Here is a 25,907-nt window from a genome sequence, read left to right as displayed (position 1 = left end):
GAGCGACCGTAGCCTCGAAGTTTACACACTTCTGTCAAATTGACAGGTTTTTGTGAGTGAAAAATGAATGATAAATCGTTTGAAAACTTTTCCTACTTTAATGTGACACATAAATATTCATCGGAGAAACAAATCAGTCTATTAGGGGTAAAATGTAAAAAATCAAAAATGCTGCCATAACCAGGTTTTTATACACCAAACATCACTTAAAGTGAGATTCATTATCATTGCTTAACCTAAAATAAATGTCTGCTCTTCCAGCTGATTTTCATTATATTTCTTTCATTTTTTATTTTATCTAAAACACCAGTTTGTGAGGGATATAGAAATTATCAAATGATTTAATTTTAGATATCAGTCAGAATAATGGTTCAAAACATTCCAAATCATTGTATCTATATCACGGCACAGTGATGACAGTCATCTCTAATTGGAGAAAATGTGCAACAAAAGTGACAAAATCCAAATGTTTCTCTGAGAAGAGATGGAAAATGGCCAGGGCCAATAGTAACACTGAAAGAGTTGCAAGTTGCAAGCAGTTCCAACAAGCACTGTTTATGTTCTACTTATGACAACAATCTACTGTATTCTCCTCATGTTTAGACTAAGGAATGGTGTTAAAAATTTAAGTCTTTTCTTCGGAAGAAAACAGATAGTTTTTACTAATAAAAACTGTATGCTTTTAAATCAAAGGACACCTATGCGAAACAAGTTATATGTTTTTTTTCTTTTTAGTTGGATTGTATGGGATAAATGTCTCATGTTTGATGTCATAAAAACCCAGTTTTAAAAGGAGTGTGTTACACTGGACTCTCTCATTTAGGAATGCTAGAGTAAAGGGGACCTAATACAAATTGACGCTACACTTTCAATCATTTTCCTTCTACCATGCACTATTTGTATTGATCTATCACATAAAATCCCATTAAAATATATTAAAATTTGTGACTGTGACAGGAAAAAATGTAGAAAAGTTCGAGGGATATCAACAATTGTGTAGGGCACTTTGTACACATGTTGCTATATTAGCTTTAACAGCTTAGGCGCACATAGATTAGAATAAAAAATAAAAGCAGGCACATGGAAAGGAAGATTCACAAAGATAAGACCAATTAAAAGAGCAGTAGTCAACAACATGCCAAATCCTCTTTTAACTCTTACAGATAAAAAACACACTACTCTACACTATATTTAAACTACATGTTCTTTCTTCTTCTTGATTAATGGATAAAGAATAACAGTGACAAATGACCTAGAGAATCATTTAAACCCAAAGAAGAAATCAGTTGCAGATAAAATGTGTGACGAAGACTCCAATTTAGACCAAGAATCAAGGAGACAATCCCTCTGGCTCTCTAGTATGTAATTACTGTTGCTGTGTAATTATGTTGCCAGCCATTGGAAGGCCTTATTCTGTTGTGAAAAGCCCCGAGACAATGTATTTTCAACACTCATCTGGCAGAAGAAGTAGAGGGGAAGCTTTCTAATTAAAAGAATACTCTGTCTGACGAGGGAGTAAGCTGTCTAAATGGAAATCCAGTACTTAGTTTGGCATTAGGCCCACCTGGTGTTCAGCACGGCCACTGAAGAGGCAAGTGTGATGTTGTCTCAGATGATTATCAATCAAGCAATGTGGAGAAAAGAGGGTTTGGTCTCTTGCTAATTCAACCCCAGCACAATCGATCTGTCTTCATAACTGGTTCGAGGCTGTGGGCAAATAAAATACACAATATCCTGAACGTCCATCAGCACTTTTTTTAATTAATTCTGTGAAACTCACAACGTTCAGCTCCACAGCAGCTCAAGTGTTGTAGTTCATGAGGTAAGCTTTGGGGTAGATCAAAGAGCAGCAGGTTTTTCTTCATCCAGGCAGACTGAAGAGCTCCATGGGAGTAAAAGGACACCTAAATGTGCTTTGATTTTCTTTTTCTGTGCAGCATCTGTGCGTTAATACAGATAGTACACCTATTCTTGGATGTTGACTATAATAATACCACAGTTACAGCATGTTGATGAACAACTCCATGCTCCCGTCCCCCAAAGGAGCCAGCTTAACCCAGCCCGAGTAGCAATGAATACTAATGCATACTCAATTAGCACCCTCTGAAAGTGAGATATTACTTTGAGGCTGGCAGACTGTGCTGGTAAACCAATTGTAATCCTCCCATGGCTAATCCACTGATTTTTTTCAATGTGTTAGTTTGCTGAGCAAGACTAGAAGACGAAAAGGTGCTATGCCTTCCATCCTTCTACTCTGGAAACAAATGAATCCGTGTTTTAACTGCTGCTGCTTCTCCGATGAGGCGATACATCATCGAGGACTAAGAATCGACTTATGTGTCCCTCTGCAATAGAGAAATTACACTGAGATGACAAAAAGCTTCGGCAACTTCAATTACCTGTTTAGTGCTGCCAGCCATCTTTGAGTCTTTAAAAGGAGTCGAGACGAGAGTTAAACCAATGACTGGACAGAAATATTTAACTCAGCTGATGCTATTGGGAATGATTTCCTAATATTTATGATTCCTTTTCTCTTTTTATTTCTACCTACTTTGTTCACTTTAATGCAATAGTTTGTTTGTATGTCAGGGTGTCCTAAATATAAACACACGTTAAATAATACTTTTTGGCACAAAGGGAAGAACAGGAATGTGCATCTGGAAGCTTTACTTGTCTTTGTTAACCTCTTGGTAGACTTTATAGCCTGTAAATGCTGTAGAGGTGAAGCACTTCCTGTAACAGAATAAATACAATAAATTTTCTGAATATAAAAACCACAATCACATTCAACTTTTCATACACTCATAATTGGCATAATGAACGTCCTATTAGTTCTGGGCTTTTAATGATGCCTTTTAACCACTTTTTTTTATGAATATACAGCAAAAACATACAATGGTTTTTTAAGAGTTGGGTGAACAGGGTTGAATTTATTGTGGAGTTGTTTACTCCAAAAAGGGTAAAACTTGCAAGTATGGGCTGAAAACACAAAATTCCTATCTCACAAAATTAGCATATTTCATCCGACCAATAAAAGAAGAGTGTTTTTAATACAAACAACGTCAACCTTCAAATAATCATGTACAGTTATGCACTCAATACTTGGTCGGGAATCCTTTGGCAGAAATGACTGCTTCAATGCGGCGTGGCATGGAGGCAATCAGCCTGTGGCACTGCTGAGGTCTTATGGAGGCCCAGGATGCTTCGATAGCAGCCTTTAGCTCATCCAGAGTGTTGGGTCTTGAGTCTCTCAACGTTCTCTTCACAATATCCCACAGATTCTCTATGGGGTTCAGGTCAGGAGAGTTGGCAGGCCAATTGAGCACAGTGATACCATGGTCAGTAAACCATTTACCAGTGGTTTTGGCACTGTGAACAGGTGCCAGGTCGTGCTGAAAAACGAAATCTTCATCTCCATAAAGCTTTTCGGCAGATGGAAGCATGAAGTGCTCCAAAATCTCCTGATAGCTAGCTGCATTGATCCTGCCCTTGATAAAACACAGTGGACCAACACCAGCAGCTGACACGGCACCCCAGACCATCACTGACTGTGGGTACTTGACACTGGACTTCTGGCATTTTGGCATTTCCTTCTCCCCAGTCTTCCTCCAGACTCTGGCACCTTGATTTCCGAATGACATGCAGAATTTGCTTTCATCCGAAAAAAGTACTTTGGACCACTGGGCAACAGTCCAGTGCTGCTTCTCTGTAGCCCAGGTCTGGGGAATGCAGCACCTGTAGCCCATTTCCTGCACACGCCTGTGCACGGTGGCTCTGGATGTTTCTACTCCAGACTCAGTCCACTGCTTCCGCAGGTCCCCCAAGGTCTGGAATCGGCCCTTCTCCACAATCTTCCTCAGGGTCCGGTCACCTCTTCTCGTTCTGCAGCGTTTTCTGCCACACTTTTTCCTTCCCACAGACTTCCCACTGAGGTGCCTTGATACAGCACTCTGGGAACAGCCTATTCGTTCAGAAATTTCTTTCTGTGTCTTACCCTCTTGCTTGAGGGTGTCAATAGTGGCCTTCTGGACAGCAGTCAGGTCAGCAGTCTTACCCATGATTGGGGTTTTGAGTGATGAACCAGGCTGGGAGTTTTAAAGGCCTCAGGAATCTTTTGCAGGTGTTTAGAGTTAACTCGTTGATTCAGATGATTAGGTTCATAGCTCGTTTAGAGACCCTTTTAATAATATGCTAATTTTGTGAGATAGGAATTTTGGGTTTTCATGAGCTGTATGCCAAAATCATCCGTATTAAGACACTAAAAGACCTGAAATATTTCAGGTAGTGTGCAATGAATCTAAAATATATGAATGTTAAATTTTCATCATGACATTATAGAAAATAATGAACTTTATCACAATATGCTAATTTTTGAGAAGGACCTGTATATGTACGGCCCACTAAGAAAATGTCCCCTAGAGAGTTGCGGAGAAACCACATTTATTTTGTAGCCATCATCAAGACCCTGCTGTAATTGTGGCAATTTGATCACTCTTCTTATTAGGAGTTTTAGAGTTAATTTTCAATTTGCTATGGACCCTGCAATTTGCAATTGGGTAAAGGTTGGAGCCATTGCCAAGGCATAATGTCAGCCTACTTCATTCATTACAGTGTTTGAGATCATTGTTCTGTTCGAATACCCAGTTAAGTCCAGTATCAACAAGCTAGCTGAGGTATGGTGAAGCATTTGGAAGTAGTCCTCTATCTTTATTTTTTTTTTGTCCTCTATCTTTATTAATTAATCAACTATGTGCAAGCTGTACCACTGGTACCATTGCCTGTACCACTGAAAGCAAAATAGAACCTAAGAATGATGCTGCCACCACCATGCTTGACTGTTGGAATAGTGTTCTTTAAAAGTCTCACCTTAACTCGTTCAAAGTCCAGATAGCTCAGTCTTTGTGTCGACTAATCATAAACCTCTTTTCAGAATTAATTTGCTTGTGGGAAGCTGCAAATGACAGTCGTTATTATATGTGTTTATTTTGGAGTAAACGCCTACTTATTAGTCGGTTTTGTCCATGCTGATGTAAAACTTTCTTCACTGTCGACAGTGATGCTGGAGTTCCAGGATTTTCCATTTAATGTTAGCTTTCTTTGGTTGTTCCAAAACATACTAACCAATTACCTTTTGTTAGAAGTATTTCATGTCAGGTAAGTGAAACGTTTACACAGTTTGATGTTCCAAGTCTTCAGTGATCCAAATAATATATCATAACTGATTATGGAATGGATAAAGGAACATTAGGCTTCTGGAACGGCCCCAACATCTACCCTGTTAAAAATGTATGGAGTATTCTTAGCTTAGGGTGTTCGTGGTAGGAAACTAATCAATTTAAATAAATTCTACAGTTTTTCAGAACAGAAGAGCAGTGGTCAACAATGGTCAACTATCCAACTGAAATTATGCCAGGATCTTTACTATGCCAACAGACACCATTCATGCCCTTGACAAGTGTCTGTAAACTTCTGACTGGCACCGAATTGTAAAAATACTTAATTATCTGACCAATATCTTGGTAAGACAAATCAAATAGTCTGAAACTTACTTTCTAAAATTGGCTGTTTCCTCCTGTTCTGCATTCATTACCAAGGTATAACCTGTTAACCTGAGTTAATCATGCAATCTTACAGTGTTAAATACTTATTAATCCTCTGGGTTTAGTGGATGGCAGTTGGTCTTGCTGGTCATCATGGTCTAAGTGCTCTGTGACTTGTGGAGGAGGACACTACATGAGGACGAGAACCTGCAGCAACCCTCCCCCAGCTCACGGAGGAGACATCTGCCTGGGACTCCACACAGAGGAGGCACTATGCAACACACAGGCTTGCCCAGGTACACACCAAGATTTTCACATCTAAGGGAAAAGCTTGTGACAGATTAGATGCAGCCAGCGCTCTGTTGCAGGTTTATTGTTTTTTTTTTTTAGTCTTTCTCAGCCACTCAAAGGGCGCTCATGCATCCCTAATGCACACAAAGTCATTCAGTGCAGTGCAGACCCACACTCAGCAGGCTGTGAGACATGCTGTCATTGCTGTTTTTTAGAGAGCTGGTCCAGCTGGTCTGAGTGGTCCCCCTGTGACTCCAGCGGCGCCCAGCTGCGAGTACGTCACTGCGATGTCCTTTTCCCCACTGGAAACCAATGCTCTGGAAATAGCAGCGAGACCAGGCCCTGCTCTCCTGACTCTAATATTATACCAGGTGATAACACACACTCGGATGCACTCTGTTGGCACTTTATGATGTCACTAATGCATGATTTAACACACAGGTTAAGGAGCATATCCACCACCATCTAATGCTCACAGCAGTAATTCAGTTTATTTCCAAGAATCCTGTGATAATTAAGTGCATTATTGATTTCTCTAAGGGAGGTCATAGTATGTTAGAGGTCAGGTTGAGGGATAATTCAGCCTTTTCGGTTGAATTAGAAAAATTGTGAAGAAGGACTCCTGAATCTATGATGCAATTATATTGTGGGTGTGAACTCTACTGTTTTATTGCTGCAGTGATATTTGGAGCCTTGTCAGTTTATGAAAAAAGCTCGATTTTTCTATAATTGAAGAAATGATTCCTTGATTATGTTTTTACCTGTTAAACGAGTGAGTTTTACTGTTTCCATGACAGCCTGATCTTTGGTGTTTAGCGTGTGGGAGTGTTTCTTGTTTTGTCATTATCAAAATTTAGAGCCATTCTGAAGTTAGTGAAATAAGTTAGAATAGATGGAGAAAAGAGTTCAAAAAGAAAAGAAGTACTTACTGTAAAACTCCCCAAACAAACTTACACCAGAGGATGATGAACAATTGCAGCCGGTAAAGCAAAACCTTGCAAAATAAGACACAGTTTCTTGCTACACAAGGCAAATGTATTTTAGCTCTAGTATTAGTTCACAATCATAACAGAGACTGGGTTAGGAAACTTTTATTGGAGTCTTATGTGAAGCGTTTATTCATTGGCAAAAGGTACTTTTTCATTGTCATTTGAAAGAATGATTCCACTACCAAGTACAGCCCCACTACAATAAGAGGTCACTGATGTAATTAAAGAAATGAGGAAATGGATAGATCAAAAGGTTTGGCTTCATCTGAAGGGTCTCGTGATTATTGGCTAGGAGGAAGGAGACAGAGAAGGGGTTTCTTTTTTAGCTGTAAATAACATGGCAAATTTAGGAGGTAGCAGTAGAGGGATGAGTGGGGTGACAAGGATCGGTGGGATAAGATCATAAAAATGGATGAGTGGGATGAAAGGGGTCATAAAGAGAAATGAGCATTTGACAAATAACAGGGTTGTAAACAGGGAGGATAGGAAGGAAAAAGAGTTGAAAAGTGGGACGATGAGGATGAGAAAAATTGAGTATTAAAGAAGGATCAGGGGTTGTGGATATGAAGGAGGATAAGAATGAAAAGGGGCCATAAAGGGGCATGAGAATGATTAGTGGGAGTTTTAAAAAAGGGATGAGAAGGATAAGTCAAATGAAATAGGGTCATGGATAAGGAGGATTGGTGGGACAAAAATGGGCTCGTAAAGAGGGAGAAGGAGGTTAAAATGGCATAAAAAGGGAATGGAAAGTGGGATGTGTGGGGAGAAAAGAGGTAATGAAGAGGGATGAGGATAATGAAAAGTGTAAAACAGGGATAAGGTGGATAGGAGGAGAGAAAAAATGAGAGATAAGATAAGGATGAACAGATATAGGGGTGGAAGTATGGATTTGAGCGTACAAGACTTGCTAAATGATTAGAAGAAGTGTGTTTGAGGTGTTATCTTTACTCTCAAGCATATAGTAAAACATTAACTATTTTAGGGTGTTGGGAGTTTTGCTTTGAGCCTCAGTTTGTTAGTTTAATGTAGTGTAAAAATTTTCAATTTAATTATTCACTGGATTAAATCAAAAATGTGTTACCAAGCAACTAACAAAGGGCTTTGGCTTTAGATTAAACCTTATTTGCATTTTAGAAGGAGCCATAATATTTTAATGACATCATGTACACAGAAGAGTAGATTATCTCTTTAAATAAGATAATATGGCATACCATAAGATCAAAATCAAACAGAAAAGAATTACGTAATTCACTGAGGAACATGAGAGCTTATTTGTGATTTAGCACTATTTTAAATTGATATCCAAACTACCTTGTAAGCTTATTTTAATATTTGTGTCCATCTAATAATTTCCGCTTTTGGCCCATGTTTAGTAAAAATGGATAATGAAAATGATTATTTATTGTTGGTCACAAATTAGTTTGACAAAAAAAGCATTTCAGTTTTCTTGTCAGAATCAGTGCCATGCTGAATGTTTATTCACTGCGGATATTTTCGATTTCAGAGACGGCTTTTGACAAGATTTTTTTTTTTTCCACATTTTTGTCAACAAAATCAGTGAAATCCCCCTGCCGCCGCCCCAATCATGATCAACAATGCAGAAACACTCAGCAGAACCGGATTCCAACTGGTAGCTGAGAGCAAACCTGCTGTTCATGAAACCATCTTGTTTTTGCTCTCATCAGGACTGCCAGGCTTTTAATTCTCACAAGAAAAACCGAATGATTTACAGATTGCTTCGTGTTTCAGCTTTTTTGTATTAGTATGTGTAGATGTGTTATAGGTTGCTAGAGCCACACGATAGCAGTAAATATTAGTCGTACACAGAGAAATGTAAAAACGAGCAACTCTTTTGTTTGATAAATCTATGTTGGCTGTCTACGACAAAGATTGGGACAAGTTAAGAAAGGAAATCAAATTTAATCATGATGATGAGCTCCATTATATACTGCACACACCCTCCTGTCTTTCTCACACTGTTAGTATTGACAATGGCTCAGACAGGCATCTCCTTATTGACCGTCAGTAATGTGAGACACAGAAAAGAATTGATCCCTGCATCTCTGCTAAACAAGGATCATTAAAGGTCCTCCTTTCAAGAAAGGATACCTGTACCTCACATTATACAACTGAGACACTAAAATGTTGAAAAAGGATGGATTATTTTTTAAGGTATTTTTGTTTTTATTTGAGTAGCACAACCATCTGTAAGTTTAAGTGCTTCGGATCAGGTAATTAATTATGAGACAGAACAAACATTTGACTGAATCACATATTTGTAACCTTTCTGTATTAATTAATAAGGATATTATCCTCATTAAAAAATTCTACAGAATTATCCATCTGCATTTTTATCACACCATCCATCCCTTTTTATGGGAAAGGTAGTCCATATAAGGTTCATTAGCAATGTCTTGTACTTCATTTCCTTCTAATGGGAGCTGATACTTTTTATAAACCACTCAAGGTGCTGCAGCCCTTGATTAGCTTTTGGAGTTTTAATGATTATCTGCTTTATATTGAGCACGGCTGTTACTTTCATGCTCACCTTCAGGAGAATGAGTTGTTGCTGAGAAAAAAACATTGAGGGATGCATGTGTTAAGGTGTTTTTGGTGCTAACTCCGCTGCTTCTTTGCTTTCTCTTCTTCTCCTTCAGAAGTCTCCATTGCACGCTCCAGTCAGGAGGAGAGGCGCTGTGGAGGTAATTCATGTCTGTATGTGTGAGTGTGAAGGAAGGAGAGAGGATATAGCATCTGGCTTAACACATCTTCTGGGTAAAAAGAATCTGTTTCAGCCTTGCAGAGCTTTGTATGAGTTTGCAATAATTTACTAAGTTATTTGGGGGCTGTTATCATAAAGTTTTCTTTTGTATTTTAGTAAGACATATTTAGTTATTAGTTAAATTAATTATCTTATTTTTTTTTTGTATGAGATTACTTATTGGCATTAAAAATTTAAATCATTCATTGAGTGCCTTACAAAAGTAGTGACAGGCACAAACTTTAATGTACTTTGTAGACTAACGCAGAGTGGCACATAATTGTGCAGTGAAAGGAAAGTGATATATGGTTTTCTAAATATAAGAAACGTTTGTGGCTATATTGTAACAAAATGTTGAAAGTTTTAGGTTTGCTTTTGCACTGCAAATAATTGCAGTTTTGTGTTTTGTTTTTTTATTTTTTTTACAGATGCTGTTTTTATTTAGCCTATGTGCAGTATGAAGAAAATAGCTGCATATTAAGATTTTTTCCAAGCAACATAGTTGGTATTACTTGAATATCTCAATATTTGTTGGCTTAAGGTCAGCCTTACTAGAACTTCCATGTTGCAACATCAAGTAGATTGATATATATATATTAGAGTTTTATGCTCTTCTCTGTGGATGGCTATGCTACTGCCACGCCGGGTCCTGGTCGGTCAGCCAACCATTACGGTTTCTCATTGTGCTTCAAGAATATGTCAAACTAATCTTTGGCCATTTCTGGATACGCAGATGGGAAGTGGCGTTGTCTCTGTTTGTGTCTTTATGGGTAGGGTTACCCCTTATGGGTAGGGTTAACATCAACTGGAACAGAAGCCTGATGGTAGCACTGTGGCTTTGTGTCGACACCATTGCCTTAGTGCTTGAGATACTGCTAAGCGGACCTCATGCCGCCCATCGCGCACCTGCTAAGATAGTAACTGCAATAATGGAGGCACTCTTAGCTCTTGGCGTCATCACATATTTAGGGCAACTAACTCTTTCTCTCTCTCAAAGGACAAGGCAAATGGATTTGGCTCACAAAATTAGCTAGCTTGGTGGCTTGGAGCTTAGGATGGGGAGTACTCTCTCTCCTTTACTGGCTACAACTCACTTCTGATCTAGCCATTATGATTTGGCTTATGACCTATGCTGCTCTCTTCCATGACACAACTGCTTCTCCCAATGCCTCGACGAGTGACACCCAACTTCCACTTTTTCGCTCCCCTTGGCTGGCCACCCAGAGACGGAACAGAGAAGTAGTCTAGCACTACAGTCTCAATTTCGCTTGCTAGAAACACATGCTTCCATAGTTAGTTAAATCTCTTAATTTAGTTTTCAATCCTGGAGGTGATTATCCAGGTCAAAATTATGTTCCTGAAATATCCACTTACGGGCCTCCAATATATCTCTCCAGGACACAGTCTCCTGTTCCAGATGTGGAATTTCAGCCTCAGTGCTCAGATACCTGTGGGTTACGCCTGAAGCCCACTGGTGTCACCACTGTTTCTCTATTGCAGTTGACTATACTACAGTGACAAGTTTTTTCTACATAAAGGGTCCTGGGGATCTTCCCTATATCCCCATGACCATGAGCCAAACTCTTCAGACACGATACAAGGTGACCTGGACATCGGCCTTCGGGGCTGCTGCGCACACCTTTAGGATACAGACACATTCATGGGGAATGTATCTCCCTATCATCAGTTACATCTGGGAAGATCCCAAAGATCAATTCTGGTTGCCCACACCGCATCTACTCGATGGAAGGATTGTTGCTGTGGGCACCCATAGCTCCCCTGATTCGCGTCCTCCAGGCACTGAAGATAAAGGATGCTAGGTGTCAATCACCACTGTGAACAGCAGCATTCAAACTTCTGTAACTACCGAGACCGCCACCTGTCGAACCTCTGCTGGTGACGACGAAGAGCAACACCAGCTTGTCTCACTGGAGGATCTGGTCACCCAGACATCCACCACGGATGACGCCGTGCGACACGACATGAATCTTCCAACATTACCTGATGAATTACTGACCGAGGTCATGTCAGACCGACAGCCTGGTAGGGACTGAGGTTGTCTGTGACTGATAAGGCCGTCAGTCACAACCCTCGCAATAACTGCTTAGCGTGCAGGTGAGGATAGGGCTTTATTGAGGGTAGGCTGACCAGACCCAGACAGTAAAGCTAGTAGCCAAATAATCTGAATCCATCCCTACTCGATGGTACCTTGAGAGGCTTTGGAGACGGACAACTCGAGACGACAAAGACGTAGCGATGGACGAAGAGATTGAAACGCAGGAACTGACGGAGCAGTGAGCTAAAGGACCACTCCCATCATCAGAACAACCGAAATCAACACGATCAGAACTACACCGTGTCCCTACTGAGTTGCTGCTATATGGGGACAGATATTCAACATGGACTTCATTAGTAAAGAAAATGTTCCTCAGTTCCAACCAAGAGCAATCAGAAGAGACCCTAGAAAGTCAGCTAACAAACCACCTCCAAAGGGATGATGTATACTACTGTTCAAAGATAAAGCATGGATCAAGACTGGTCGTGATACCATGCCCCAAGGCAGTCCAGAAGAAGAAAGACATTGGTCGATGGTTACGCTGGTGGACAGGGTTCCTTGAACTGTGGGGACCGAGGAAGCTGATCTTACTGTACAGTCCATCCCAAAAATATGACCCGATTGTAAAGATGGTTGCCAGTGAGTCTGGACTGAATGAAGTCATAACTTGTTATGTCTGAATCAGTTCTGTGGTCGGGTTTTTGTTCTTGTCTGCCATCTTCACTGTGCTCTTCAGTTAAGCTTTATTTGTCATCTTCTTGGGTGGCTTGGATCTTTTCTTTGAACTGAGTTATCTTTTTGATCTCTTGTTCATAATATTTCAGTCTTGCAGTGACTCTGGCAGTGGGGTTTGTGAGGTACCCGTTCAATCCAGTCTCATGTTTGACTTAGCTTGCAAGACACATTGCAGAGTTGCTGCATGCAGTGCAGATTTTCTCTGACTGGATAAACAATCAGTTAGTTTTGATCTTATAAAACACTAAACACAGACATCAAAAATTGCATATTTTGCATATTTTTGAATTTATACTTTTCATTTCTACAGGATTTTGAATGAATCATTTAAATACAAAAACCTTCGTCATTATCATGTCTTACACTGACCCAGATGTTAACATAATGTTAAAAAGAGTTAGAAACTTGACCCAGACTTAGTGTATACAGAGTGGACATTGACTTAGTTTGTGTCGACAGGTTTATGATCATGAATTCATATTCAGAAAGCAGAAAAGGAAGTTATAAATATTATAGCCCCTTTTTTAAGTTTTCATTGTAGAAGGGCCAAATGTTACATGAATTATTTCAGAATTACCATCAGCCTCATGCTTACACCTTCCCCTTTCAGATTTCAATGTTTTCCACATGATCGCCGTGGGCCTCAGCAGCTCCATCCTTGGCTGCCTGGTCACCCTGGTCGTCTACTCTTACTGCCAGCGTTACCAGCAACAGTCCCACGATGCCACCGTCATCCACCCCATCTCCGCCGCCCCGCTCAATACCAGCATCACCAACCACATCAACAAACTGGACAAATACGACACTGTGGAAGCCATCAAGGTCTGTAGACAGATATGCCCTGGGTTTACCGTGGGTCAGAATATGACTAATGTTCACATATGCAGAGGCAAAGATTAGTTTGGTCTAATCAATGGTTGTCACACACCCCCTTTGAGTCAGTGATCAGTGCCTCTTCTGACAGTGTCAGCTGTGATGAAATACTTTTCTTACTGCATGACCGTCACTGTCACACCCCTTCCTGTCACTCTCTGACACTCTTTGTTAACGTAAAAGGTAGGCAGTTGTGCGTTCGTCCTCTCTGCATCTGTCTCAGTGTGTAGATCTGTTCTGTTTCAGTTGTGTTACACTGCTTTCTCCTTAGCTATCCGATATTATATATATTCAGCAAAGGTGCCCTGTGGTTTGACCACCTTTTTGGGTCATTATTGCGTTCTAAAGTGCAGATAGTTAGAAGTATCAAAGCCATTTGAAGTGGTCCAGGTAGTTTTCTGGCACAAATACCCTCTTATCCACTGACACATTCAGGCTGTTTGGCCAGAATGGGCAGGTGATTAGCGCTACTCCGCAGACACTCTAGGGTTTTAACTGTGATACAAGAGTGAAGTGTCTCAACAGTAAGTGCAGTTTTTACCCACAAAACTGGTTTTAGAGGCAATAAATCTTTAATTCCAGCATCATGACACATGACACATTCAGGCTGTTTGGCCAGAATGGGATGGTGATTAGCGCTACTCCACAGACACTCTAGGGTTTTAACTGTGATACAGGAGTGTTGTGATTACAAATATGAATATATTATTTAATATTTAACATTAATACTTTAATATATTATTAAATAATATTTTGGTCTGTTAAGGGTTGTCCTGTGAATACCAGCCCAATAAGGTGGTGGTATTAGGACAACATTGAAAGGGATGAGCCAAGCTCTGACATTATTGAACAGCAAAACTCTGCACACACATGGAATGAATTCACGCAATTTCTTAAAATACAAGAATTTATTAACAAAATTAAGTCAACTCAAAGTCAAACATATTTCAATCAACAAACTCTTTACTATGCTAAAACAATCCAACTAAACTACCAGGCAGAATGAAAGAATAAGGAAGACTAATGGGCTATGTACAATATAAACAAGTTGATCAAAGACGGTTGAAAACCATGACCGAAAGAGTGATGCAACATTACCATGCAATGTTTATGTTTGAGAACCAAGGATTATCTTGAAGAATCTGGAAGTGAAATTAAGTTAGTCTTGGAACCAACTTAGGCAATAATTGGCATACCTTTAGACAACCATTCACAATTCAAGATCAGAAAAAATATTATTTTAATAAAATAATGTTTTGAAGAATGATCTGCTGAATAAAACCAAACTTCTTGATGACCAATTCTCAACGGCGTCTCCTTAGCTGCCTTTATTTATTAAAATAATATTTAAAGAAATATTATTTTGAATAAGAACCAAATCTTTGAGAAATGGGCTTAATTGTGTTAGTTATCAAGTTTAGTAAAATAATTTTAGGGAAATATTATTTTTACTAGATTGAAAACTAACAACCTTTTTGGGTGAATGATCTTTAGCAGGCAACCACGTGTTCTTAGCTGTTAGCGGTTAAAGCTCACAAAAGAAGCTTATAGCTTATCATCAGAATCAAACACATACCTTTAAAATACCATTAATAAAAGGGTTAAAATGCATAAGCGTGGACGTCGCTTTATGGCTGATCTTCTGTGTTTAAAATCATCCTTTAAATAAAGTTTGTCTTAAAAATGTCTTAAAAAAAAAACCACACAGAACACATAAACTGAGCACATGTGCTGAGCAGATAATCTGCTAGCACTAAGATGGCTGAGTTTCAACACAAACAAAATCAAACGTCATAAAACGAAAAATGTTTAGATTATTTAATTCTAAATTACTTCTCTCTACCCAAAACACAACCTTATACGTGAACCGTGCTGAGGAAGAGTTGTCCGGGTGACGAAGTTGAAGGAAGCATCCACAGTGAACAAAGGGTTAACTGCAGCTAACCTCCGTAGCTGTGGGGTGGGGCGGCTCGCTCTGCCGACCGGCCAAACTGCACATTACAGCTGTAACCATGGTGATGTGGTCCCGTCGTCCCTCCTTCAGACCGCGAAAACTGCTCCACTCACCGTCGTAGAGACAAGGTCTCTGCTGGGAACTCTGGAACACTGTATGCTTCTGTAGACCTCAGAGAAAAGTCAAGCAACGCTTGTACTTTAATTACCCCCGTTCATGAATGAATACCGGGTACATAAACAGCAATTCATTCCTATTTAACTTAGTGCATATGATCGCGGGATCGTATGACACTCTTGGATCCAGTTTGGAGAGTTATGTCTGTTTGCCAGCAAAGAGACATTAGCACGCTGTGTCCCTCCGTCCAGTTCCTCTGGGGACCTGCGTGGAAGAGGTCACTTTGTTGCAAATGCGGGCTTTTTATTCGGACAGTGACGTCATGGGAAATCCGCTGTTACCCCGTTTTTGGCTGTGCTGGAAATAGGTTAATGCAATTTATTTTGAAAGTTCCAGAAAAGTTCTTATCATGTTGCCTCCATGGCTGGGGTCCCAACAGGAGTGAAGTGTCTCAACAGTAAGTGCAGTTTTTACCTAGAAAATTGGTTTTAGAGGCGATAAATCTTGTCAAACGTTGACCATTTAAACAAATGTTATATTAACCAGGTAAAACGGAAATAAGTCCATAAATAAGTATTTTATTTAATACACAAAGGCCAAAGACAAACCCTTTTAAAAAAACTTACTGATGTGTACTTGATTTTGGACCTTAACTAAAATGCATTTAATCTATCTTGTTGTGCAGCAAAGAGGAGTTTTAATTTTTAGTAGTATTAGCATTTTAAACTTTGTAACAGACAGAGTGTGAAAAACTATTATATTAGAGCAAAATAGATGCAGGTGATGTCAAGATTTTTGTATACATTTAGAACATGATGACAACTAGGTAAAGCTGTGATAGACCAACATAAATTGGCACGTAATTGGGAAGAGGAAGACAAAGGATACATGGTTTTCTACAGTTTTTACAATAAAAATATGAAAAGTGTGGCCAGTGTTTGTATTCAGCCACCTTTACTCTAATACCCCTAAACAAAATCCGGTACAAACTGTTTTCAGAATTTCTCTAATTAGTAAATGGAGTCCATCTGTGTATGATATAATCTCACTATAAATATTGTTGCTCTGTAACGGCCTCAGACGTTGTTAGAGAACATTAGTGAATAAACAACATCATGAAGACCAAGGAACAAGGTAGACAGGTCTGTGAATAAGTTGTGGGGGATTTTGAAGCAGGGTCAGTTTATAAGTCAATATCCCAGCTTTGAACATCTAATGGAGCAACAATCTTTTTTTAATCATCTAAAACTATAGAGTGTGACATAACTGCAAACCCACCGAGATGTGGTCATCCACCTAAATGTCAATCAAGATAGCATCAATCAGCATAGATCAGTAAAACAGAGATCAGTACCCAAGTAATAAATCATGGGAGCTGTAAATAAATGCACACCCCCCTTTTTTAGATTTTATTTTGTGAAAGATCTTGAAGAACATGTATCCTTTTCTTGCCTCCTCACAATTATGCCCCACTTTGTGTTGTTTTAACACATAAAAGGCAACAAAATATGAAAATGGGATATGAACATTTCTGTGAGGCAATGCATCATCCATCAGGCATATTCTGCCTTTGCTGTTTTAGGCTCTGGAAAAGATCCTTTTTATTTTCCTCCTTCTGCCTTAGCTTCATAAACATTTGGAGAGCACTTTATTTGAGTGTTGTCGTGTTTACTTTTTATATTGAAGAATATGTTTTGGTCACAGCAGGGTGGGACTGAGTATACTTCCAAGTCTTAAGTATGTACTTAGTTAATGTCAGTTGAACGTGACACAAACTTGAAAAATTGCAGAAACGGAAACAACCTTTTTGAAAAGGTCCTAAATGTCCTATGATGTTTATGTCATCTTGCCCAACCCTAAATCTCAAAAATCCATTCCCTTTTATTTACGTGTAACTTAGTTTTAGCTGACTCGTTAAGTCAAACAAGGCTAAAGATAAAGTCTGATTGAAGTTTACACCTCTTATACACTTTTTTTTTTTTTAAAGAGTGAGAAAGATCAAACAACAAACAAATGAATTTCAAAAACAAGAATTGGGTGCAAGTTTGAATTTAATGTGTCTTCAATACACACATGGTCAAAGTTTGATCTACAGACTGGGGTAAAGGAAATGATAAACGGAAACAATGGACTCATTCAGTAAGCATGGATGGAAGAAGATCCTGGGAAAACTTTATAGGTCTTTTCTTTTGCCCAAATATGGTGATTTCCCCACATAAAAAGAAAAAATACATTAGCTATAACTGGCAATCTTATCCAGTCTACTCTTATAGTTAACTGGATTCTAGTATTTTTTCTGACAAATATGCCAGGTTTGCTTCTCATTTATTAGTTGAGGCTGTATACTCTCAGAGTAACTCTCATGAACTCAGCTAAGTAAATACTTTAATCTCTGTTTGCAAAAGTATTTTGCATATATGTAAATGTTTTGTAGTTTTGTTAAAACCCAAGCAGCTCCTTTGGCTTGGAGCAAACTTCTGTGAATGTAACGTCTTGAAGACTTTAGAGATGGGATTCATCTGTCATACAATTAGAGTCAAGAGCATCGAGCATAATTCAGTCAGCGCAGTTGCAGATAGAGGCAGATATGAATTTAGACAGTCGGTGTGAAAATACAAAAGAAGCTGTGTGACAAGTGAGTAATGAGTCATTTTCCAAGAACACATTCTGTTTCCAACTCTCAATCAGAGAGCCTAAACAACCTTATGTTGCAGTAAAGTTTCAACTAATAAGTTTGAAAAGCCATAATAGGCATCCTTTTCTTATAGTTCTGACTTTTAATTCAAGCCACATTACTCATCATCTATATGCACGAAGAGGTAAACACCTTTCAGGTTTGTTGGAGGATTTAACTGCACTTACTGTGCATTGAAAAAGTATTGGCCCCCTTACAGATTTCTTCTCTTTTGCTTTTTTGTCACACCATTACACTACCGCCACTATGTTTGACTGGTATGATGTTCTTTTTCTGGAATGCTTTTACTTTTACACCAGTTGTAATGGGTTACATCATCCAAACAGTAACACCTTCCACCCATCAATCCACAGAATATTTTCCTAAAAGTCCTCAGCATCACAAAGATGTTTTGTGAATAGGGCTTTTGCTTTCTGTTTAGGCAGTAGTGGTTATGGCCAATCCACTCTACTATGGATGCCCATATTGTCTTTTTCTTAATGTTGAATCATGAGCCTTAACCTTTATTGACCTCCCGGATGCGTCATCTGTGAGCTCTTGGAGTAACTTCAGTAGAAAAAATGACTTTGTAACCTTTTCAGACTAATAAATTTCAACGATTTTGTTTCTCACTGGTTCTTGAATTTCTTAAGATTAGGGCATGGTGTGTTGCTTTTTTTTTATGATTTTGTAACCTACTTGATGCTGTCAGATAAGTTCTGCTTAAGTAATTTTGTGATTCTACAAGTCTGGCAGTTATCAGGCCTGGGCGTGGCAAGTGTTGTCAGCTTTCCAAAAATGTGGTTATTTACAGTTAATTCATGGTTAACAAGATTGGTTTGAGCTAAAAAATTCAAATGTGCCAGAAAAAATAAAACCGAAGAAATCTGTAACAAGGAAAATACATTTTCAGAGCACTGTATATATTTATCATATTTCTAAGGCTCCTTTTAGATGAAATATGGTCTTTGCATTTTTTTTTTTTGAGGATGATTCTTGCCCGTTCCTCTCCTTCCTGCAGCCAGACGTGTCGGTACTCTTGCCTCTGGACGACCCTGCCACGCACCAGCCTCTCTCTGCTAACATGGGGGTGTCTATGCGTGGACTGGAGATTTTCTACTAACCAACCTCCTGACCTCAACAACATCCCGCTTCTTGACTACCCACTCCAAACCCCAACTACTCTTTGACCCTCTCATCCAGTACTACTTCCTGTTCCCCAACGTGCCCTGCCCTTCCACTTCCTGTGGCACTTCCTGTGTGTGGCAGGTTGGGAGTACAGCACTCTAGTTTTTCTTTTTCTGCTCCGACCCCCTTCATCCTTCCATCCTGGCTGCCTCCCTTCTCTCTACCAGCTTGCGAGAAGGCAGTGTGCCCTTTCCTTTTTATGCTTACATTTGCATGTCTTTTTCTGTTTGTCCTTCATGTTATGCTGTAGTTTTAATTGATCGGTTAATTTGATGGGCTGAGAGGGTAATCTCACTGTAATGTTGGTTTATTAACCTCCTCTGTTACTTCTCTATCACTAACAGCACTTTATTGTTCAGGCAAATTGTGTCTGCTGCACCAAGAACTCTAACTTAATCATTCTTACGGCTATTATAAACATGTTTAAAGCAAGAATATAACATAGATGATGCTAACAAGCACTGCTGCACAGCTGGTTAAAGGCAGCCAAGCAGACACTTGCAGAGATACATAACCGTCTTTGGTGCTGCTGGAGAGCTGATTGCTTTCCCTTTGTTTGCAAATCACATAATGGTAACACAGCAAAATATGAGTTTTTTTGCCCGGCACACTTGTCGGAAACATCCATCAGCTGTAAATGCAGCAACATCAAGTGTTCAATTACACTGCCCCGAGGGACTCCTATCACACTTCCCACTACAACAGACTGGATATGAACACATCTATTTGCCAAATGGCTGATGTTGTACTGAGCAGCACATCAGAAGCTTGTTCCATATTTACTGCGTCATGCAGGTACAGACAAGATGCCCCCCCCCCCCAATGGTTCTTCCTTATTGTTTAACAGAAATGTGATTCGCCTTTGATCGATTTTTATGGCTTTGATTGTCCTGGAGGACTGACAATCTGAGAGCCATAAAAAACGCTGATGCTGGGTATTAGAGATGACAGAGGTGGACTTTCGGGTGTGCATCAAAATAATTTTGCCCTGTGGTGACTTCTCATTTTTCCAGCCTGTTTGCAAATGCACTGACCTTGCTCAGTGAAATGTATGTTCCATTCACCGAGCAGTCACCCATTGATTTATGTTGCTCCTTTGGATTTACTTTTACCTTGCCATTTGGGCTGAATAATCACTTGATCCATATGTTGCCAAAAAATGCCAATTCTGACTCCTATACATTTCTCCTCTCCATCTATTTTTTTGTTTTTTTTCTTTATTTACAGGGCTTCAACAAAAATAATCTGATTCTGGAGGAAAGGAATAAGTACTTCAACCCACAGCTTGCCGGGAAGACTTATACCAATGCATACTTCTCCGACCTGAACACCTATGATGACTATTAACACCAGACTTCTACAGGAGGGATCATTACCCTGTTGTCTATTTTGACTGATTCAACTTTCCTTGTGCTTTGTATTGAGATTTTTAACTCCTTATGTAGGGTAGTTCTGCTTTGAGACTCAGTGGCAACTGGTATGTAACGAAGACGCGAACACTCTGGTGTTGCCAATAGAAGGAAATGCCCACTTTCTCTCAGGTGCCTTGGGGTACACTTGGAAAAGCTGGACTAGCAAAGAGAAATGTAGAACTGGATATCCAATGCTGTGGATACTTTGGGGAGTGTCATCCCACCTAATGTTTTTCCTGATGTCCCTAAGACAGACCTGTATTAGTAACAATGGAAAATGACTACAAATTACTTTGCATGACTTCATCTGATGTGTTTGCTCTGCTGTTCCATTGCAATTTGCATGATGGATCACATTCCAGGGTTCTAGAGGCAGTTTTTATGCTGCTCTCAGTTATGAGATTAGCTTCAGAAGTCCTAAAACAAATGGTCTGTAGGAATGACCTGTGGTTTTAACCATTTACTTCAACAGTAAAGTCCAACCTGACAGTTGGATCAAATGTCCAACTCCACTCATAGAATCAGGATGTAGATATTTGATGTCTGTGGTCAACATTGTTTATGTTATTGTTTTATTTTGCTTTATTATTTTTCCAGCAGCTAGAAAAAAACCAAGCTATTATTGTAAGATATGTTTTTCCTTTTTTATGTTTTTGTACAGAAACTGACATTTGAAGCCAATGTCTAGATTTTCTATGCATTTACTCATTGTTTCAAGTGTTTAGAGAACATCTTTTAAAAAGAAAAACAGCATTGTGTCTCCATTTTGGCAATTATTTGGGATATTCATAGCAGGTTGAATCAATTAAGTCATTACCATTATACTTTTTATAAATATTTTGTAAAAGAAAAAGAAAAAAAAAGTTGTTTTTGAATTTTGATAGTGTTCACAATTTGTTTGGCTTCTGAGTTAAATATGTGTTTGTGAAAGCAGAGAATGTTATTAGCATTAATTCTACAGGTGGAGAGTAGCAAGTACTGTTTTCCTGAATCCCAGCTTTAGTGCTACCCGTGTACAGTAACCTTTCTTTTTTTAAATCTACTTGGTTTCTTTTGGTTCAGTTGCAACTAACTATTTTTACTTGTTTGTTTGTGTTTTGGTGCATTAATTAAAATAGCTTCCTACAAGACTTGTCTATGGTGACTGACGGATTCAATCATCTGTACTCCTACTTGTAAAGTTTTGTTTGATATTGATCTAATAAATGTTAATTTTTGTTTAGGTGAAGATAGCTTACTTGAAAATGGTAATCTAAAACTTGTACCTGGATTTTTGCGGTGGCTAGTTCCCGCATACAAGTGCCTTGCAAAAGTATTGATCCCACTTAAACGTTTCTAATTGTGTCATGTACTACCACAAACTTCAATGTCTTTTATATGACAGACCAGCATAAAATAAGGCATATTTGTAAAGTGGAAAGAAAATGAGACAATGTGAAAATGATTTTCAAACCTTTTGACAAATAAAAATCTAAAATATATGGTTTGCATTTGTATTCAGCCCCCCCAGAGTCAAGACTTTGTAGAAAGTCTTAACATATTTTTTTTTTTCAAAATGTTGCCATAGATTCCTAAGTGGATTTGGTCTGGACTTTGAGAAGGCCATTCTAACACAAGAATATACAATGGTCTAAACCGCTGATCTTAAACTCCAGTTCTCAAGGGCTGTTGTTCCTCACTTTTTAGATGTGTCTCTGCTGCAGCACACCCAAATCAAATAATTGGGTCATTAGCAGGGCTTTGTTGATGGCATGAGAAGATATCTACTTGTTCTCAAGTCTTTTAAAGCTTCTAACAGATTTTCTTCAACGATTGCCATATGTTTAGTTCCATTCATTTTCCATTCAAGTCTGCCCAGCTTTCCCATCTTTACTGAAGAAAAGCATCCCCACAGCATGATGCTGCCACTATCATGTTTCATGGGCAAGTTGTGTTCAGAGTGATGTGAAGATGTTTTTGCTGCACTCAACATTTGGCATGTTGACCAAAAAATTACATTTTGGTCTCATCTGACCAGATCACATTGCTCCACATGCTTACGGTGTCTTGTGGCAAACTGCAAACTGGACTTTCTCTTTGAGCAAAGACTGCCTCTCCCCTTTTTTCCATAAAGGCTATTTTTGTGCAGTGCACAACTAATAGTTGTATTATGAACACATTCTCCCACCTTAGCAGTGGATCTCTGGAGCTCCTCCAGAGTTATCATGGCTGCTTTTCTGCTCTATTTGCCCAGTCTGTGGATGACTATGTCTTGGTAGGTTTGCAGTTGGGCCATACTTATTTCCATCATTTCCAGATGATGGATTGAACAGTGCTCAGTCAAATATTTAAGGCCTAAAGCATTTTTTATAAACCAATCCTGCATTAAACGTCTCCACAACTTTATCCCTTACTTGTCCGGTGTGTTCCTTGGTCTTTATTATGCTGTTGTTCACTTATGTTCTCTAACATAATACTGAGGCCTTCACAGAACAGCCCTATTCTGACATTGAAGTACACACTTGCTGCCCCTATTTACTTAGTAGTTTACATCTGAAATTAATTGGTTGCCTTGGAGTTTCTTTTGTGGTGTCAGAGTAACAGAAATCTGAATATAAATGCCTTACCTTGGATGTTAGAGATTTATTTGTAAAAACATGATGAAATGCAAAAAAGTTCCAGGGCATCAAATACTTCTGCAAGGCACTGTATGCTGTGGACAATTTAATGTTTAAAACCACAACATGATCAAACCCAGCACCCAGTAAAAACGCCTGGCCCTCAACCTGTTCTAAAAGGAGTTTTCAGGAGGCACTACAGTGACAAATGGCATCGACAGCAGTGGAAGGATACCTGAAGGATACAAGTAGTGCAAGGCAGCATGGTGATGGTGTTAAGGGTGCTGTCTAAATTCCAAACACTAATCTGTATGACAGGGTGTAATACCCCACACTGTGCTGTTCTCCATCAACCTTCAACCCAACCTCCCATCTGTGTGCAGAGGGTAATGGATGGCTGTTATTAATCACCCCGCTGTTTGGTTGCTCTGACTTCAAAGAATTAATCTCTTTGCCTTGACTTTATCCCCACTATTAGACAGTTGCACCAACAGACACACAGGATGTTGTATGTGACAGGGGCTGGAGGACAGCAGGTTAAACTGTGTGTGTGCTGTACATTTATTGTGTTAAAGGTTAGGCAGGTGGGTCTGAATATGAGTTTTCCATTACAGGTTTAATTTCTGTGTGCATATTAAAACACTTGAATTTTTAACACAGACTTTATCAAAGTTAGACAGGATACAGAGAATGCACAGTAGCATACTGTATAGTCAGGATTTCTTGCTGAAACACAATCCTACATGCCTTACCTGAGTAGTGCTGAAGTGTCCCTTCACATTTCCAGCTTTGGTGAATTAGCCAGTGACATGAGGTATGTAGCTCTCTGCTAGTCAGAAACAGCTCACCCCACCTTTTCTACAAGCTCAAGGATGAAGACTGACAATTCTAAAGTTGCATTAGGGGACTGATAAAGTTCACAGATAAAGGTTATTCAAGCAGTTCTTGTATGTGTCAGATAACGTGTCGGAGTGCTTGCATGGACCTCAACAAGAGTCATAACATGCATCACATTCTGCACTGTAAGTAGGTTGTACACTTTTATAAATGGGGAAGTTGACCTTTTGCTCAAACAGACCACTGAATTTTGTAGTGCCAGCCTGTAAGTAAAAGTCATAACAGTTTGTGTACAGGACGTGTGGGGTCTGCAGAGATGTTAGCTGCTCTCTTCCTGACCTTAGTCCTGTACAAGTCCTGGATGGAGGGTAGGTCAGGCCTGGTGTTCCTCTCTGCAAACCTAATTCATTTGTTGCAGTCTGGACCTGTCCTGTTTGGTGGATGAGCCAAACCAAACTGTGATAGATGTCCACCAGAGAGGCGTTTTTTTTAGGCATTGTAGAAGATGACCAGAAGCTCCTGTGGCAGATTGCATTTCTTAAGTTGCTGTATGAAGTGTGTCTTCTAGGAACTGTAAACGATCCACAGTAGATACGGTGTTAAGGATAATGGGGTAGGGGGTTTTCCGGTCATCTACAACATCTTGAGCGGGTTAAGCTGCCGGTGGTTCTGACCACACTAATGAACCAGTCAATCCACCTCCTGTGTGTATGCAAACTCATCCTACATGAGACCAGTGATAGTGGTGTCATCTGTGAACTTCAAAAGCTTTAACCCTGTGATGACCCTGCATTTCTTAGGGACCTGGATGATTGTGGGGTGCTTGAAGCACAATGGAAACTTTCACAGCTCCAGAGACCTGTTGAAGATCTGAGTGAAGATGTGGGCCAGTTGGTCAGCGCAAGTTCTCCAGCACAAGGGAGAAACACTGTCAGGTCCTAGAGCTTTCCTGGTCTTCTGACACTAAAAGCCTTCCTGGACTAAAGACCTCTCCCTCAGAGGTCTTTAGTCCAGGCAAGGAGGGAACATTAGCGAGGTGGATTGAGGGCAGGGGTGTCCAAAGAGGAATTGGAACTTAACTTAGTAGAAATAGGGTGTAATGTACAACGATCAGAAAATAAGATACAATAAAATTTAATTATAAATGAGATTTTAATGTTTATATCATTATTTACTATCATAGTTCATCCAAATACTTAACTACAGGTCCTTCTCAAAATATTAGCATATTGTGATAAAGTTCATTATTTTCCATAATGTCATGATGAAAATGTAACATTCATATATTTTAGATTCATTGCACATTAACTAAAATATTTCAGGTTTTTATTGTCTTAATACGGATGATTGTGGCATACAGCTCATGAAAACCCAAAATTCCTATCTCACAAAATTAGTATATTTCATCCGACCAATAAAAGAAAAGTGTTTTTAATACAAAAAACGTCAACCTTCAAATAATCATGTACAGTTATGCACTCAATACTTGGTTGGGAATCCTTTTGCAGAAATGACTGCTTCAATGCGGCGTGGCATGGAGGCAATCAGCCTGTGGCACTGCTGAGGTCTTATGGAGGCCCAGGATGCTTCGATAGCGGCCTTTAGCTCATCCAGAGTGTTGGGTCTTGAGTCTCTCAACGTTCTCTTCACAATATCCCACAGATTCTCTATGGGGTTCAGGTCAGGAGAGTGGGCAGGCCAATTGAGCACAGTGATACCATGGTCAGTAAACCATTTACCAGTGGTTTTGGCACTGTGAGCAGGTGCCAGGTCATGCTGAAAAATGAAATCTTCATCTCCATAAAGCTTTTCAGCAGATGGAAGCATGAAGTGCTCCAAAATCTCCTGATAGCTAGCTGCATTGACCCTGCCCTTGATAAAAC

General features: G+C 39.4%; 1 protein-coding gene across 2 annotated transcripts in view; it reads left to right on the top strand.

Annotated features, from left to right (window-relative positions):
* Positions 1–21,818, top strand: part of sema5a (sema domain, seven thrombospondin repeats (type 1 and type 1-like), transmembrane domain (TM) and short cytoplasmic domain, (semaphorin) 5A) — a 242,647-nt gene extending 220,829 nt beyond the window's left edge. The window contains exons 18-23 of one of the 2 annotated variants that reach the window (XR_007035752.1): positions 5,666–5,836; positions 6,047–6,202; positions 9,478–9,522; positions 12,983–13,194; positions 19,012–19,259; positions 20,406–20,541. Coding sequence is in view for 1 of the 2 variants with exons in the window: in XM_047349930.1 (XP_047205886.1) it covers positions 5,666–5,836; positions 6,047–6,202; positions 9,478–9,522; positions 12,983–13,194; positions 20,406–20,525 (704 nt within the window). In the remaining variant the exon portion in view is untranslated. Of the gene's footprint in view, positions 1–5,665; positions 5,837–6,046; positions 6,203–9,477; positions 9,523–12,982; positions 13,195–19,011; positions 19,260–20,405 lie in introns of both variants that reach the window. The other variant, XM_047349930.1, reaches the window with a different exon arrangement.
* Positions 21,819–25,907: the final 4,089 nt, after the last annotated feature.

Source organism: Girardinichthys multiradiatus, chromosome 21 (genome assembly GCF_021462225.1).
Source record: "Girardinichthys multiradiatus isolate DD_20200921_A chromosome 21, DD_fGirMul_XY1, whole genome shotgun sequence".
NCBI classification, from domain to species: Eukaryota; Metazoa; Chordata; class Actinopteri; order Cyprinodontiformes; family Goodeidae; genus Girardinichthys; species Girardinichthys multiradiatus.
Note: the sequence above shows the minus strand (reverse complement) of the source record. Positions and strands in the feature narration are given on the sequence as shown.